The following is a 14,480-nucleotide window of genomic DNA, read 5'->3' as shown; positions in this document are numbered from 1 at the left end:
TGGTTTCCTTCTCCTCCTGTCTGGTCTTGCCAGTCTTATGTTGAGAGAGCTCGGCCTCCAGTTTGGCTATATAGTTGCATCTCTCGCATGTATTTCTGTTTTGTGGGAGAAGGAGAGGGTTGTCTGTGTACATGAGGCAATTGTAACATTGTCTCAATATTCCCAGATTCACCAGCTGGACAGGAGAGGACGCTAGCAACTGACCCCTCGACATGCTAGAAGGAGAGGACAAAGAACTTTTTGTTAATAGAGTTTGAAAAGACTTCGAGGGATGTGGGTGATTGAAAGAGGGGTTTTAGGCTGGTGGGGTACTATGTATAATAAAAAAGTGCTATATCAGAGTAGAAAGTACTTTAGGAGCAAGTGCAAGCTTCCCAGCTAGAGAATAGTCTCCTTAGGAATCAAGTATAGCTGGATCTTTCAGACAGAGAATAGGCTGTTTTGTTTAGAAGTAGAGTTCAAGAAGAGCTGTTCTAAGGGAAAAAATGAAGAGTTGACTTTAGGTAGCCTGAATAGTTTAACCCCAATTAACCGCCGCTGCTCTTGTGTGCTCCTGTGGCAACTCCGCGCTAAATCGCGCTAATGCGCGCTTTAGCGTGCTTTATAGCAGGGGATTGAAAAGAGCTGGGAATTGACCCAAAATGGCCAATGGACTACTAGTTTCTGGCTGATACTACTCCAAAATGGACAAATAGGCTGCTCAGTGCTTCCCACTCCCACTGGTAAACAAAGAAGCTTCCTTTCTTCCAAATAAGGATATGGAACAGTTACAGGAACCAAGACAAAGCCCAGAGATCAGCAAACTCTGATACTGGACTATTCTAGTTCAGTAAGGCGGGAAACAAGAGATATTTTTTTTTTGTTTTTTTTCAGAAACAGAGAAGAAAAACAGTCAATAAATGCTTTAAATGCTATAAATCGGCTAGCGCACTTGAGTGTGTAGCCTACAGATACAATTTGCAACAATTGGAAACTTAAAGTGCAAAAAACAGTTTAGACACAATAAATCAGTTTAAATGCAGTAGCAAACAGGCGAAAATGCAGTCGCTAGATAGTAAACAGTAGAAAAGCCACAACAATTATACTTATATCAAGAAAAAGTCACTCTTTTGCTCTCTGCTGCTTGAATCACTCTGCAGGACACCATGAGGAGCTGGGCTGAGTTAATATCAAGCTAAAAAGGCGCGCTTTAGCGTGCTTTATAGCAGGGGTTGAAAAGAGCTGGGAATTGACCCAAAATGGCCAATGGACTACTAGTTTCTGGCTGATACCACTCCAAAATGGACAAATAGGCTGCTCAGTGCTTAGGTTAGTATGTTGTCTGTCTCTACATCTGGTGACCTGCATTCAGATAGTGGTTTGGTTGCTAGAAGCTTGGTCAAAGTAGATGGGCAAAGAAGTGAATCTGGTTAGGGGACTAGTGGAATGGGGTTTCAGAGCACTGTTAGAATGCATTTCCTAGTAGTGATCAGGGGGAACTGTAGGAGTGGGTGGGCTTGTCAGTAAGGAAGCAGCAGGTTCCATGTATGGCATGCAGGCCTACCTAAAACTCAGAGAGGACCCACTGCAGGAGCCACTGTACACCTAACTATCGGGGATCTGGGCATGAGTAGGTACTTCTAGCCCCAAACAATTCCAGGAGCACCCACACTGGTCAGAACTCAGGCCTGGAAAAGAATGAAGGGGTTATATGGCCACCTCTATCAAAAGGTCCCTGCAAAGTGAGGTCAGTAGGGAGAATATAAATAAAAAAAACATCTTTTTTAATTCTTCATGTTCCATTACCAATCAAGCAACTGTACATTTCAAATACATTATTATATAATTTTAAGTAACTGGATAGTTTTGTTCAACATAAATTGTAAAAAAAGACTCCTATCTCTTGAAAAAAAATCCCTTTTTCATAATAATATTCTAAGTACCTATATGCAGCTATGAAAAATGCCTGGTATAATGTATGATAAATTAAATTAGGCAAAATCTCAAAATGAACACATGACTTTGAAGTTAGAATAGCTTACCATTAGGTTTTGGTGAAGTTGCTGATGCTACTTCAACTTGTATTGCTAACGGTTTGGTAAACCCTGGTGGGCCAGATGGAACAGTAACCCCAGGTGGGCCAGGTGGGCCTGGTGGGCCAGGTGGGCCAACTAGGCCACGAGGACCAGGTTCACCTGGGGGGCCATTTTGACCTGGTAAGCCAGGAGGTCCTCTAACGCCAGGTACACCAGGGTTCCCAGGTGATCCTGTATCTCCTCGTGGTCCAGGAAGACCTTGTGGACCTTGAACACCACCTACACCAGGTAGTCCTTGGGGCCCAGCATCTCCTTTTGGTCCTGGTGTTCCACTCCTACCAGGAGAACCTTTCTGTCCCTTAGGGCCACTGAAGCCTCTTGGTCCTTCCGAGCCTTTTTCTCCTGGTGGGCCTGGGAATCCCTGAGGACCTTTTGAACCTCTAGATCCAGGCTGTCCCATTTCTCCTCTGTCACCTCTTTCTCCTTTCATTCCAGGAAGGCCATGTTCTCCAGCAGGTCCTCTGTCACCTTTTGGCCCTCTTGGACCGGGTGGTCCTGTAGAAAAAAAAAGTTGTTATTCTACAGTGAATTTACACATATTGCTCATATTGATTTAACACTGATATTATAATTTCTGCTTTTTGTTTGTTTTGACAGACTGGATTTTCAATCAACAAATGTCACACTGTATCGAGAAGAAATATAGCAGATTAAGCATGTTGCTAAACATGACAGTATTAGCAGAAAATTGCCACTATAAATTAATAACATAAATTATTCTACATTCACCAGGAGAATCCTCTTTCCAAAATGAAAATTCAGAGTCAGAAAATGATTTTTTTTTTGCTAATCTACAGTTCTCATGACACAAGCGTTTCATGGAAGTGATCCACATACAGTCTGTACTTAAGGTTCTGTTTTTCTCATCAGAAGCAATCTTAGTTTACCTGTGGTATATATGAAGCTTCCGAGGACTGGCCAGTTACCCTGACTGTATAAGTCCTCAGGAGGTATTTCTGCATTTCCAAAGTAGTCTAGTACTGAAATTAACCCAATGTCTAGAGACATGATGCACTATGGCATTTAATTTGTTTTGTTCCTGCAAAATGTATATGAGCTAATGAAGTCTCATGTAAAGACAGAACATGTTTCCTGTACACATGCAGATTATATAATGCAGGATTTCTAGTCACTTTACTATGTTGGTGTTCAATGATGGGTCTATATTAAATTCTCGAAAGCCGACAATGTCGAATCTGAAATTGTCGACACGAGAATAGCGAAACTGCAGAACATCGATGAGGTAAACGGAAATCTCCGTAAGGGGAGATTTCCATTTACTTCAATGTAGTGCGGTCTCGGAGTTGGTATATTTAAGTATCAGGGGTGGGAGTGCAGGGGGGCTTGCCCCCTTGCCTACACCGTTTCGTTTTTTTTGTTTTTGTTTTTATTTTTTTTTGGAACATTTGATGTTTTAACAGTTCGATCATTAAAGGTCGACCTTTAGTGATTCAAACTGTTAAATATTCAATGTTCCAATATAGACCCTTCAGTGATTACCTTTTAAGCAGAAATGTACAAAAGACCAAAAAGGCATTCTACTCCCATATAAATTTTTTTGGTGTCTATTATAGTTTCAAAGTCTGTAACTATGGTCTGCAGAATGGTGGAACCCATATAGGGAATTTAGACAACATCAGGGGTTGCAATATCCTGGAGGATTTCCATTCTCTGATGTAAAGTGACCTCAGAGTAAGTATATATAACTAGTAGGAGTGTAAGAGGGGGTGAGGTCCCCCATGTCAGACTGTGCGGGCAGGTGTAAATACGCAACTTTTGGAATATACTGTTAAACACATGGACTCACAATTGTTTTGTAGTTCTATGTCTCACGCTACTGGGTCTTAGACTTTTAGTATGGGCCATCTTTTTCTCCAGCTTAAATACTTTGTTGTTTGATGGAAAGCATTTCCTTGGAACTTTAATATTCCCACTCCTGGTCATGTTTATGACACATTACTACTACCATATGGTGATGTTAATGTTATAGCTCTGTGTGGACTACTACAAGTATTCTTCAGTTATAGTCAGGCAAGCACTGTTCAAGAGACAGCTGGACTGCTTCTGTAGCTCAGCCTATGAAGTGCTTTGTATATTACAGGTGTGGGGGGGTTGTGGGTTTAAGTCCACTCAAGGTTGCATGCTTTGTCTGACAGTTGGTTTAGAGAGCTAGAACTATGAGCTATTGACAAGCTGCTTCCTGGGATACAGGGTTTAGTTTCTACAGCCTTAATTTGCCTACGGTGTAACTTAATGAGACTGTGCTTTGTAGCAATTGGGAACTTGGGCTAGGATCCTTAATGGTGTCCTAGACTGCATACCTAGTTACTACATATGAATCTACTAAGTTTTATAAGATGCAATTGGTGTTTTATTTCTTCAGCGCTTATTCTTTTCAGTGGAGGGGCACCTCAAGCTGTGATAGTTTTTGATTTTACATTTTAGAAAGATGCCAGGGATGCTCAAAAGCCCAGGTTTTTCTACAGAACAGCTTTTAACAGTGATTTATGAAAACTGATATTTTGATCTATGTATCTAAGGGCTCTTAATGTCAGAGTGGTTTCCATAAGGATACCTTTTCCCATTAAGTCCATACCCAAGGACTTCCTGTTATGGTGAGTGTATAATATAAAGGAAATGTGACTCATCTTAGAAGCCCTGAGCCTGAAAATATATTTTATCATACACAGCCTGTTTTCTGGAAAAACTTGAAGAAGTGTACACCCAGTGAGACTTTTTGAGAAGTGGAGGTCGCTTCCACATGGAAACAAACCACAGTAGAGATTTACAGGGCAAGACTGCAACATAAGGAAACATAATCTAGTGACCTGGCTGTGCTGACTCAGATGTTCCCATCAGCTGGGTAATGTTTCTTGGACAATTTAAGGTTTATTTGTTGGCTAGTTCACAGGTCCCTGCATGAGATAGAGGAATTCCCCAAAAGAAGCATCAGGTGAGCTGACACTAGGGTCTCAGGAAAATGGCTAATAGATTTCTCTAACTTGGGTTCATAAAGATTCTGAATGTATCCTATCAGAAAAACAGAACTTTTCACCCTTATTTGCAGACTTGGATTTTATGCCTCTCTGCTTCCTGTGTCTCCGGGCAGGATAATGTTGGAAAGGATATGAAAGAAGCAGAAGAGTAGGTTTAGTTGTGACAGTGACAGTAATAAGGGCAGTAACACGAACTCCAATGATATTGGTGTCAACATCTGGGAAACACGTTTTTGAAGTATCACTTGTGACATAGGCAAACACATTTATATAAAAATAATCAAACCATATTAACAAGTACACATTTCAGACATTATACATCATATATATTGTTCTGTAAAATATAATCTAATCAGCATTACATAAATTGTCCAATTCCTGCCTTCCCTTAAATCTTCTTCCTCTTCCAAAACATTTTTCTCCATGTATTAGTCCCACAATTTATATATTTTTTATGCAATTTGCTCCTACCCTTTTCTAAAATACCACTTCCTGTTCTTTTATCTTTGTTACAGCACTCACTACTTCAAGTATAGTTGGTTTAGATTTTGATTTCCATTTCTAGTCATTTCTTTTTTGACAGCCACCAGAATTAAACTTAGCAAGGCCGTACTTCGTCTGGGCAATTCAGATCCAGTATTCCAGCTTAAAAAATAATTTCCTTAGTTATACTCATTTGCTCATCCAGTATTCCTGGCAGAATATTCTGCAGTCTGCCAACTCTTTACACTCCCAAAACATATGTTCCCAGTCACCTCTTTTTTCCTCATCACACCTCCAACATTTCCCGTTTACCTGAGAAAAAATTATTTGGAGCCTGCTTGCGGTGTAAATGTATCCATGTATACACTTCCAGGCAAAAATGCTAAATATTCTATACTTTGTTTCATATTTGGGATACATACATATGTCATCCCATTGTTCCTTTGTGAATTGCACTTCTAATATTTCTCCTAATCTTTTCAGATTTCTTCTGATTGATTCCTATAGTTATCATGCAGTGTTTTATATACCCTTCTAATGATCCCTTTTTTAACAGCAGCTTCTGTTTTAGATTCAGTTGAGAACTCACCCAGTGCGGGTCTTTCATTTAGGATCCCCTTATCCCTTTCTCTTTGTCTATATTCTGATATCAATCCTTAATAGGGAGGGAAATCACTAGCCTACAATTAAAATGCCTTCTTGGCTTCTTCCCATTTTATTACCTTTCCTTCTCTAATTATTTGTTCCTAATACCATTGTTCCTTTGTCAACTTCCTCCAGTAAATTCCAGCCCCCTCTTGCCTTGTCACTGCACCTATAATTGCAGTCGTCCCTATTGTCAGAATCTCCTTTGCCCATTCCTGTGCTGGCTTAGTTCTTAGAATACTTTCTGCTACTTTATAAATATCATATTCTGTATGTCTGTTTTTATTCTCGTTAAGGATCTTGGTCCAAAATCCCACTCTTTCCTTATTTTTTGAATTGCCTCCTTGCTTCATTGTCATCCCTTTTCACTTTGAATTGCAGTTTTCTGCTTGTATTATGTATAAGAGCCTTAATTGTGTTGCTCTGAAAATTATTTTCAAACCAGGTAATCCTAAACGTTCTTGTTCTGTTGGGAGGATCAACCTATCCCACTTGACTGTTGCCCTCTTTCCCTCCCAAATGAAATCCTTCAACTCAATATTAATCACTGTCCACAACTTCTCCTCTGGTTGATAAAAATATGCCCGACCTGTGTATAAAACTAAAGGGACTAAAACATTTTTAATGCTTATATCTTGCTATCCATATCCATAGGCAAGAGCTTCCAGTTTTTGTATTATTTTTGTTTAGTCTCTTCCCACATATCCTTAGCTGCCACACCAAAATAATTTTAATCCATACTCCAAAATACTTCATTTTTATCATGCCCTCATAAATATGGGTATCGCTGGACCAATTAATGTGTGGTTATATAGTTTATAGCTGTAGCCTTTGTTTCATTTTTGTTAATTTTATATCCCCCCCCAAAAAAAAAAACAGAACTATCTCAGAATATTCTACAATACTGAGATGTTCTTTTCTAGTTCCATTAGGTACAAAATAATATCATCTGCAAATAATGCCAATTTTTCATGAACATTGTACCAATTACATCCTTGAGTTTCTGAGTCCTTTATTTTCTTTGTCAGTGTTTCTAAACATAACACAAACAACAATGAAGAAACAGGACATCCCTGCCTGGTTCCTCTGTTCAGACACAACTTATGAGACAGAAACCCACTCACTTTGATTTTTGCCACCGATTCCTCATTATATCAGGAAATGCAAATGCGTTCATTGCCCTCCTCATAAAATCCAAGCTTGCTCTGCCAAATGTTTTCTCTGTATAAAGACCCACCAGTAACAGCAGTATTTTCTTACATTCTGCTTACCTATGGATCAACATTGCTCTATTAATTGTGTCAGATGTTTGCCTCTTCTCCACAAAACCACATTGGCCCATATCTATCCATTCTGGCATCACCTTTGCCATTCTTTTAGCGATTACAGACATAACCTTAGGAATTCTTTTAGCCATTATAGACATAAACACTTTATAATCACAGTTTAGAATTTAGCTGGGCCTATATGAAACTGAAGCAGATGGGTCTTTACCATACAGCCACCACAGCTTTTTTTCCCAGGATGTTGGCGGCTTCCCTCCTTTTAAAATACTATTAAACAAAACCTTCCAGATTTTTTATCACTTTCTTCCCTCCTAACTTCCAAACTTCCACTGGAATACATCTGTTCCTGGAGACTTTCCTGTAGATTGGTTATACATCATCATTTTTATCACATCTCCTCCTATCTTAACTGTTAGTTGTTGAGTCTCATCTGCCTCTAATCTTGGCATAGTTAAGTCTTCCATAAATATTTCCATTTGTGCTTCTTCTTGATTTCCCATATCTCTGCTTTATACAAATATTCATAACATTTCCAAAATATCTCTAATGTCTCTACAGGATCTCTGGTTATTTTTCTTCTTATAGGCTCCCTAAGTTTGGCAACAACCCTTTCTACTTTATGTTGCCTAAGTCGTTGTGCCAAATGTTTTTGTGTTCTGGAGTTATTATAAAAAACAGTTCTAAACTTATGCATATTATCCAGGTACTCCTTTATTTTCTCTTTAGACACCTGGAATTGCATCTCCTTTTGTACTGTTAGGTTCTCCTTATTTTGTAATACTTTACCTCTCAACTGTCCAGATTTTTGCCTCATATTTTTGATCTGATCCTCAAAAAATTAGTGGTTTTCTGACAAACTACTGAGGATTGAGGTCACTGAATAGATAATCATTTGAAATGCTGAGACTTGCTAGAGCAAGTCCGAAAATACAGAGCCTGAATGGCCAGAAGTACAGACTTACATATACAAAGTCCAAGATGACATTTCTGGGAATATTCCCCTCTCTCTGAGGTATAGCAATCTTGGAGTTGGTATAGTTGGTAAGTATGGGGGTATGGAGGGCTTGCCCGCCCAAATGTGGAGATGCAGGGAGGGACTTGTCACCCTGCAAAAAATATAAAGGAGAAGAGCAATTTTTGAGATTTGCTGTTCTCCTGTGTTTACAGTCCTTTATTTTTTTGGCTTCTCAGCATGAGTCATTTCGACTACCTACATTTCAATAGGGAGCCCACTAACTAATGACATACATGTGAGTTTTAAACTTCGTATCATTCAGGAAATGCATGCTAACACAAATCCTTTTATTCTAGCAGCTTTCTAAGCTTATAAGAGCAATATTTTAAATCTAACCCTATTTTTGGGCTTTTGTCCCCCCATCATTTTATGTTTTGCCTAGACTACTTCTGCTAAAAAATTGGGAGGTATGGAACTTACTGAACAACTGCAAGGGAACAAAATGAAATTTTGGTGAGATTTCCTTGAAAGCTACCCTTAAATTTAAAACTTGAATGGAAGGAAACAAAAAAGATTGCATTGTCCAAATCAGTTACAGGATCGCAGACACTGGGGTCACTAACACTTATCCTTAAGAAAAGTCATACTCCCACTGGAGATGAGCACTAAGTTGGTACCATAGCTTTACCAGGGAAATACTTTGAGAAATGAACGTTTTTGATGCTTTACTTTTGCCCTTCCAGAAGAAAACATACCGTACTGCTGCTGTTTCCCAAGTGTTTTACCGCTACTCTTCCTACTCTTATTTTTTCAGGCCTGCACTGGTGGAAGGAAATGTCTTCTGTACTGAACCAAGACTGAGTTAGAGCCGGTGTGCTTCAGATAAATGGGCTCCTCTACAAAGGATGAGCAATTTAAACAGCTGCTGTGAATCCATCATGTGTGCAGGGTTTAACATGGGACTTTTATAGGAAGGAGTTAAGGTCAATAATGCTAAGATCAAGTGCTACGGCAATGTATGACCTGGGCAATCCAGTACTGTCTCTCTATGTACTTCCAAAGCCTTTTCAGTCCTTGCAACATTACAAATGCGGACTTCCCTTCTGCAGTATGTTCAGGCTTTCTTCCAATATTCCAAGTTTCAGTAGGGCTGAAGTCTGCAACCTGCAGCTCTAGAGTAATGTATGGCTTTGTGACTGTCCTTTGTGGCTCTGTGGTAATTTAAAAATGTCTGGGCTTAACAGCATGACTGTTAAAATTACTGCAAATTGATGCTTGTCATCTGTAAGACACATTGTCTTATTATTAACACCTTTATGTATCCCTGTTCTGTTATTCACACTCACTGTGGTTTTTGAAAGACTTGGTAAATGAAAGAATGTAAAAATGTTTCTTTTTCTGGGCTGCTAACCTTTGCAGTATTGTATCTATACCTCTGTGCTCAAGCTTTGTTCAAGGGTGTGAGTTCAGTCACTGAGGTTATCAATCTGTCCTCTCTGTCTGCCATAATATTTTAATGTGTGCATATAAAGTGAGTATCTTCTGTAGTTTGTATTTGTAAAAACTGCAGAGATTATTTTCTTCTTCTGCAATGAAAAACTCCTACTCTTTTATAATTTTTTTGTACTTATACCTGTAATAATTGTGTAGCTTTTCTCCATGAGCCTTAGCTAAAAATTGAGAACAATCCCAGCTGGAATTTCCCAGTAAACAAAGATAACTCAATAAGAATCTATCTATCAATTAATCTATCTATATATCTGCCTGCATTTACTAATTGTGGTAGAATACTGATCTTCCTGGACTTTCTGATCTCATTCTGGAAATATTAGCTCAAGAAACAAATACATACATAATACCACAATATAACTCACACTGCATAGCAGCAACTATTTATAAAAAGGTATCAAAAACAGTAAACAGCATAAAATGCTTGAAGCACAGTATGTCTTATACATATGGCACAGGTGGAACTGTAGACTAACATGGGCGGTACTCCACATCACACTTTGTAGGGGATTCAATAAACTCTGTGTAGGCTTTGTGCAGAACCTATATGGAGTTTGTGTTAGCGTGATGACATGCGCCTTGCATAATAATGAGGTGCAGTGCACCTAAGCTAGGTTTTGTGGCTCGCAACAGTGCATCTGGCCACAAAACCTTTTAAGAGAATGCGGATTACAATTCCGTGTAAAGCAGACCACCTTCAGTGTGCAGATTTGCACAGAAGGCCACAATGATCATCAGGGATTTAAAAATAGCTGGCATTCTGTTAGGGCAGCACATTTGCAGAGAGGCCAACTTAATGAGAGGACAAATAACCAGTAATAGGGCATATTTGACATAGAGATCACATAGGAATGTGTTAGAATGTAACAATCTTAACCTCTTAGAGAAGAAAATGTGGACAAAGCCATAAAAATGAGGGGACAAAGGACCAGAAATAGGGACAGATGTTGAATATTGCACTTTTGCAAACTTACGAAGTAGATGGAATTTATAGATTGTACATTAGCATGAACTTTCTGAATTGCATGAAGTTTGAAACTCAAATGTCACTCATCAGTTTCTGACTGCACTCTGCATTGTCATGCCAATGATTTGCCAAGAAAAAAATGTTATGAGGCAAAGATCACAAATACGAGACAAAAACTGGACATTCTGCAAAGATTAGGGCAGTTGAGAGGTATGCACTCAAATGTACATAATACTGAGTCACATTAGTCCAGAGATCATCTCCATGATATGACAGAAAGCCACTTGTTTGATAAGGAAAAAAACATCATGGGAATATCTGAACAGTTGAGAGGTATGAATGTGAAGTATATGGTCCAAACACAGTACAGGACAGTGTACCTACAGTGAAGAGTATTGTGACAGTCCATTCCTGGCATTCTGTACTGAAGCTGTGTTAATGATCTGTGACAGGACATGGGACTGCCATGTAAAATGAGCACTCAGGGGAAGCGTACATATTAAATAGGGACACACAGATGAACTGTAGAAATGAACACAGGAAAAGTGTACAGGTGAAACTTCACATACGTCAGAGGATGGCATGTCAATGGAAGATGGTTTTAGCAGCAGCACCAAGTACATATCTATATGGTACAGTACAGACTGTACAGTGAAAATGTGTTGTCTGTGACTGTCATACAAGGAGACATAACAATGGGGGTGTGTGTGAAATAAGCATCCTTACATGAATAATGCAGAGGGCAACTATCAGGGATCTGACATACAATTGGGGTGCATATTGGGAAACTGTGCAAACTGATATACCTGAACATGAGTGCACTCCCAGCAGAGGTCCCCAGCAAGGTGGCCACAGGTAAAGGAGCATGGTAAACATTACAAGAAACAACCACAATCATGGACAGTATCAGAATAATACCACCACTAATCCCATGCCACTGACATACCATATGTGATGTGGAGTGATAACATATGAGCCTGCACAGACACTTGAACAACTAGTATGATACATCCACACTATGAGGGTAACCAAGCACACTGTCTTGGCACTGTAATATTTGCAGGAGGTGTTAGGAAGAACACTGGTCTACCTGTATGCAACAGTATGGGCAATACAGGCTAGTTCCCTTGTGTGGATGGCATATATCTATGGCACAATCCACAATGTCAAGAATGATATGCATGCCATTAATATTGTCAAACACCTGTGTATGCAGTGTGTGCATACGTTGAACAGGTAGCACACATGCATGTGGTGTAACAACTTGACTGGTGTTCTGCACCATCAGATAATCATGTATATTCTACAGAAAGAATACCTAGGTATGGCCAATAAGCTGTGTGACAGCACACTGTGACAAAGATGGCACAGTTCAGTTATGCATCAATGGAAGATGCATATATATAGGGGGATACATGAAGAAGGATGCATTGTACACAGTTGATGATTTGACGAAGGCTGGGAACAATGATGTTATTATGGCCTCTGATGTACATACCCAGTACTTGTGTTACATTCAAGGGAGTTGTCAGTACTGTGACCACATGCTGGTGGATGTTCCACTTACCATCTGCCCCAGGACACAGGTCAGATACATATTGGTCTGATTATAGGGTGTGAGGTCCCCATTATACCTGGGTGGTGTGTCTGTTTCTTGATTCAACATATACCTCCATGTGTCTCGTCAATGCAGGTGTTATCATGGCTATGGCAGCAGTCTCTGGTATGTGTTGATACTGTCTGTATTATACTAATATCACACTTGGAGTCAATGATTGCCCACAAGCTGTAGTCCTTCAGGCAACTGGTTGGACATAGTATGTATCTTTGATGTCTATCCCTTAACTAATGGGCAGGAAAGGTCCTAGGAGACACCCCTGAAGTGAGATATATATCACATCACACATTTTGACATAGTGAGATATCACGTATGTCATACACTGGTCTATCCATTTGGTGATATAGCTGTTTATGGTCACATATGACAGTGTTGATTGAATACCTCAATGTGGCTTTGTGTCAAATGCCTTGACCTGTTAAAGTTCTACAAGATAATACTGTTGTCATCATGCATGCCCTCTATGACCTCTTTGAGGACATCTATCAGATGTAATGGACCTGATGTAGCAGTAACAACTCACACAGATCTGTTGCACACACTTGGAATATTACTAGTGTACGTGTAGAAGAGGTCCATGATTTCATGTTGGTCTACCTCACAGTCGAGGAGAGTCAGGATGTCTCTATACATGCATATATCAGGTGTTGTCTCCCCAACTCAGGTGGATGCATGTTGATGTACACCCTTGTATGGGAACATAGGCTGCGTGGAGGGTATGTTGAACTGTATATTCAACCGTATCAAGAAGGTATATGTGCTGGGTTACACCACAAGTGATCTGTGATGTTGTCACAGCACAATTATTCCATGTGATAGGCCTGGATGAAGGTAAGACAGTACATCCTGCCTATTGTTATCTGGACTAGGGTTTTGACACACTCACACATGCAGATATCAGTGAGAAGACCCCCAAGCTGGGAATTAAACTTTACTTCAGTTGATGGGTAAACAACTAGCTCACTGACAGAACACATCATGTGAAAGTTGGTGAATCATCCTGTCCCAGTAAAACTGTCATCACTGGCAAACCCCAGGGATCTGTGCTTGTTCCTTCACTGTTTGAACTGTATTTCTTGACATTTCAGGCTAACGTATATGACCTTTGACTTATCAAGTTTGCTGATTCCTGTATATTGTGTGCAATCATTAAGTCCACCAATGGTGATAACATAGTACAGGAGGAGCTAACACCCACAACTGAATGGTGACAAAGGCACATGATGTACAAATAAATGCAAAAATGTGTATGTTGTCCAAGTGAAAAGTGGAGTTTCATGTTAATCACAGAACTGACAACAGTCCTGCTATGCAGAAACCCAGTCATGCAAGCACTGGGAACACATTTAGATAACAATCTGAACTTTGACCACCACGTGTCCACACTGCTATTGAAAGTCTATGTTGCACACATCATAAGTCACATATTGAGATCTTAGTATTGTATGACAGCACTGTAGTCAAACCTCATTACAGCACTAGTAGAGTATACTGCTCCTTGTACATGTATCTCACCAGACACATGTAGCAGCTGGAAAGACCACAGGGCTTTCTCAGCAAGATAAAACAGGGCCTACACACCATGCCATGATGTATATAGATAGATTAAAAGCCATGTCATTGTAAACTTTATTGTATAGGATGAGGAGACTTCTGCCTGGCTCCCAGGCCAGTCTCTGAGCCTTCTCTGGTGGGAGTACTGCATATCCAAAAATGTGATATAGCTGATGACATGAACAGTGTATGTTGAGAAAAAGATAACAGTGTCCCACATACTGGTGTAAAATGCTCTCTGTAACATCAAGCAACAGCTCACACATACACACAGTTGATTGCAGTGAGAATAGAATCCCTGCCTAAATACACAGACTGCAGAACATAGTTCTCTACACAAGTGCCACAGCTCAAATCTGGCTTGGAGTGTGTCAGGCAACACTTTATAGCTG

General features: G+C 39.7%; 1 protein-coding gene across 1 annotated transcript in view; it reads right to left on the bottom strand.

The window, feature by feature from the left end:
• The window catches only part of COLEC12 (collectin subfamily member 12), an 846,619-nt gene that overhangs the window by 121,179 nt on the left and 710,960 nt on the right, over positions 1-14,480 (bottom strand). The window contains exon 6 of the mRNA XM_044065237.1: positions 2,022-2,570. Coding sequence (XP_043921172.1) covers positions 2,022-2,570 — 549 coding nt within the window. The remainder of the gene's footprint in view (positions 1-2,021; positions 2,571-14,480) is intronic.

The sequence above is a fragment of the Protopterus annectens genome, chromosome 3.part0 (genome assembly GCF_019279795.1).
Source record: "Protopterus annectens isolate FY-2018-M chromosome 3.part0, PAN1.0, whole genome shotgun sequence".
Classification (NCBI taxonomy): domain Eukaryota; kingdom Metazoa; phylum Chordata; order Ceratodontiformes; family Protopteridae; genus Protopterus; species Protopterus annectens.
Note: the sequence above shows the minus strand (reverse complement) of the source record. Positions and strands in the feature narration are given on the sequence as shown.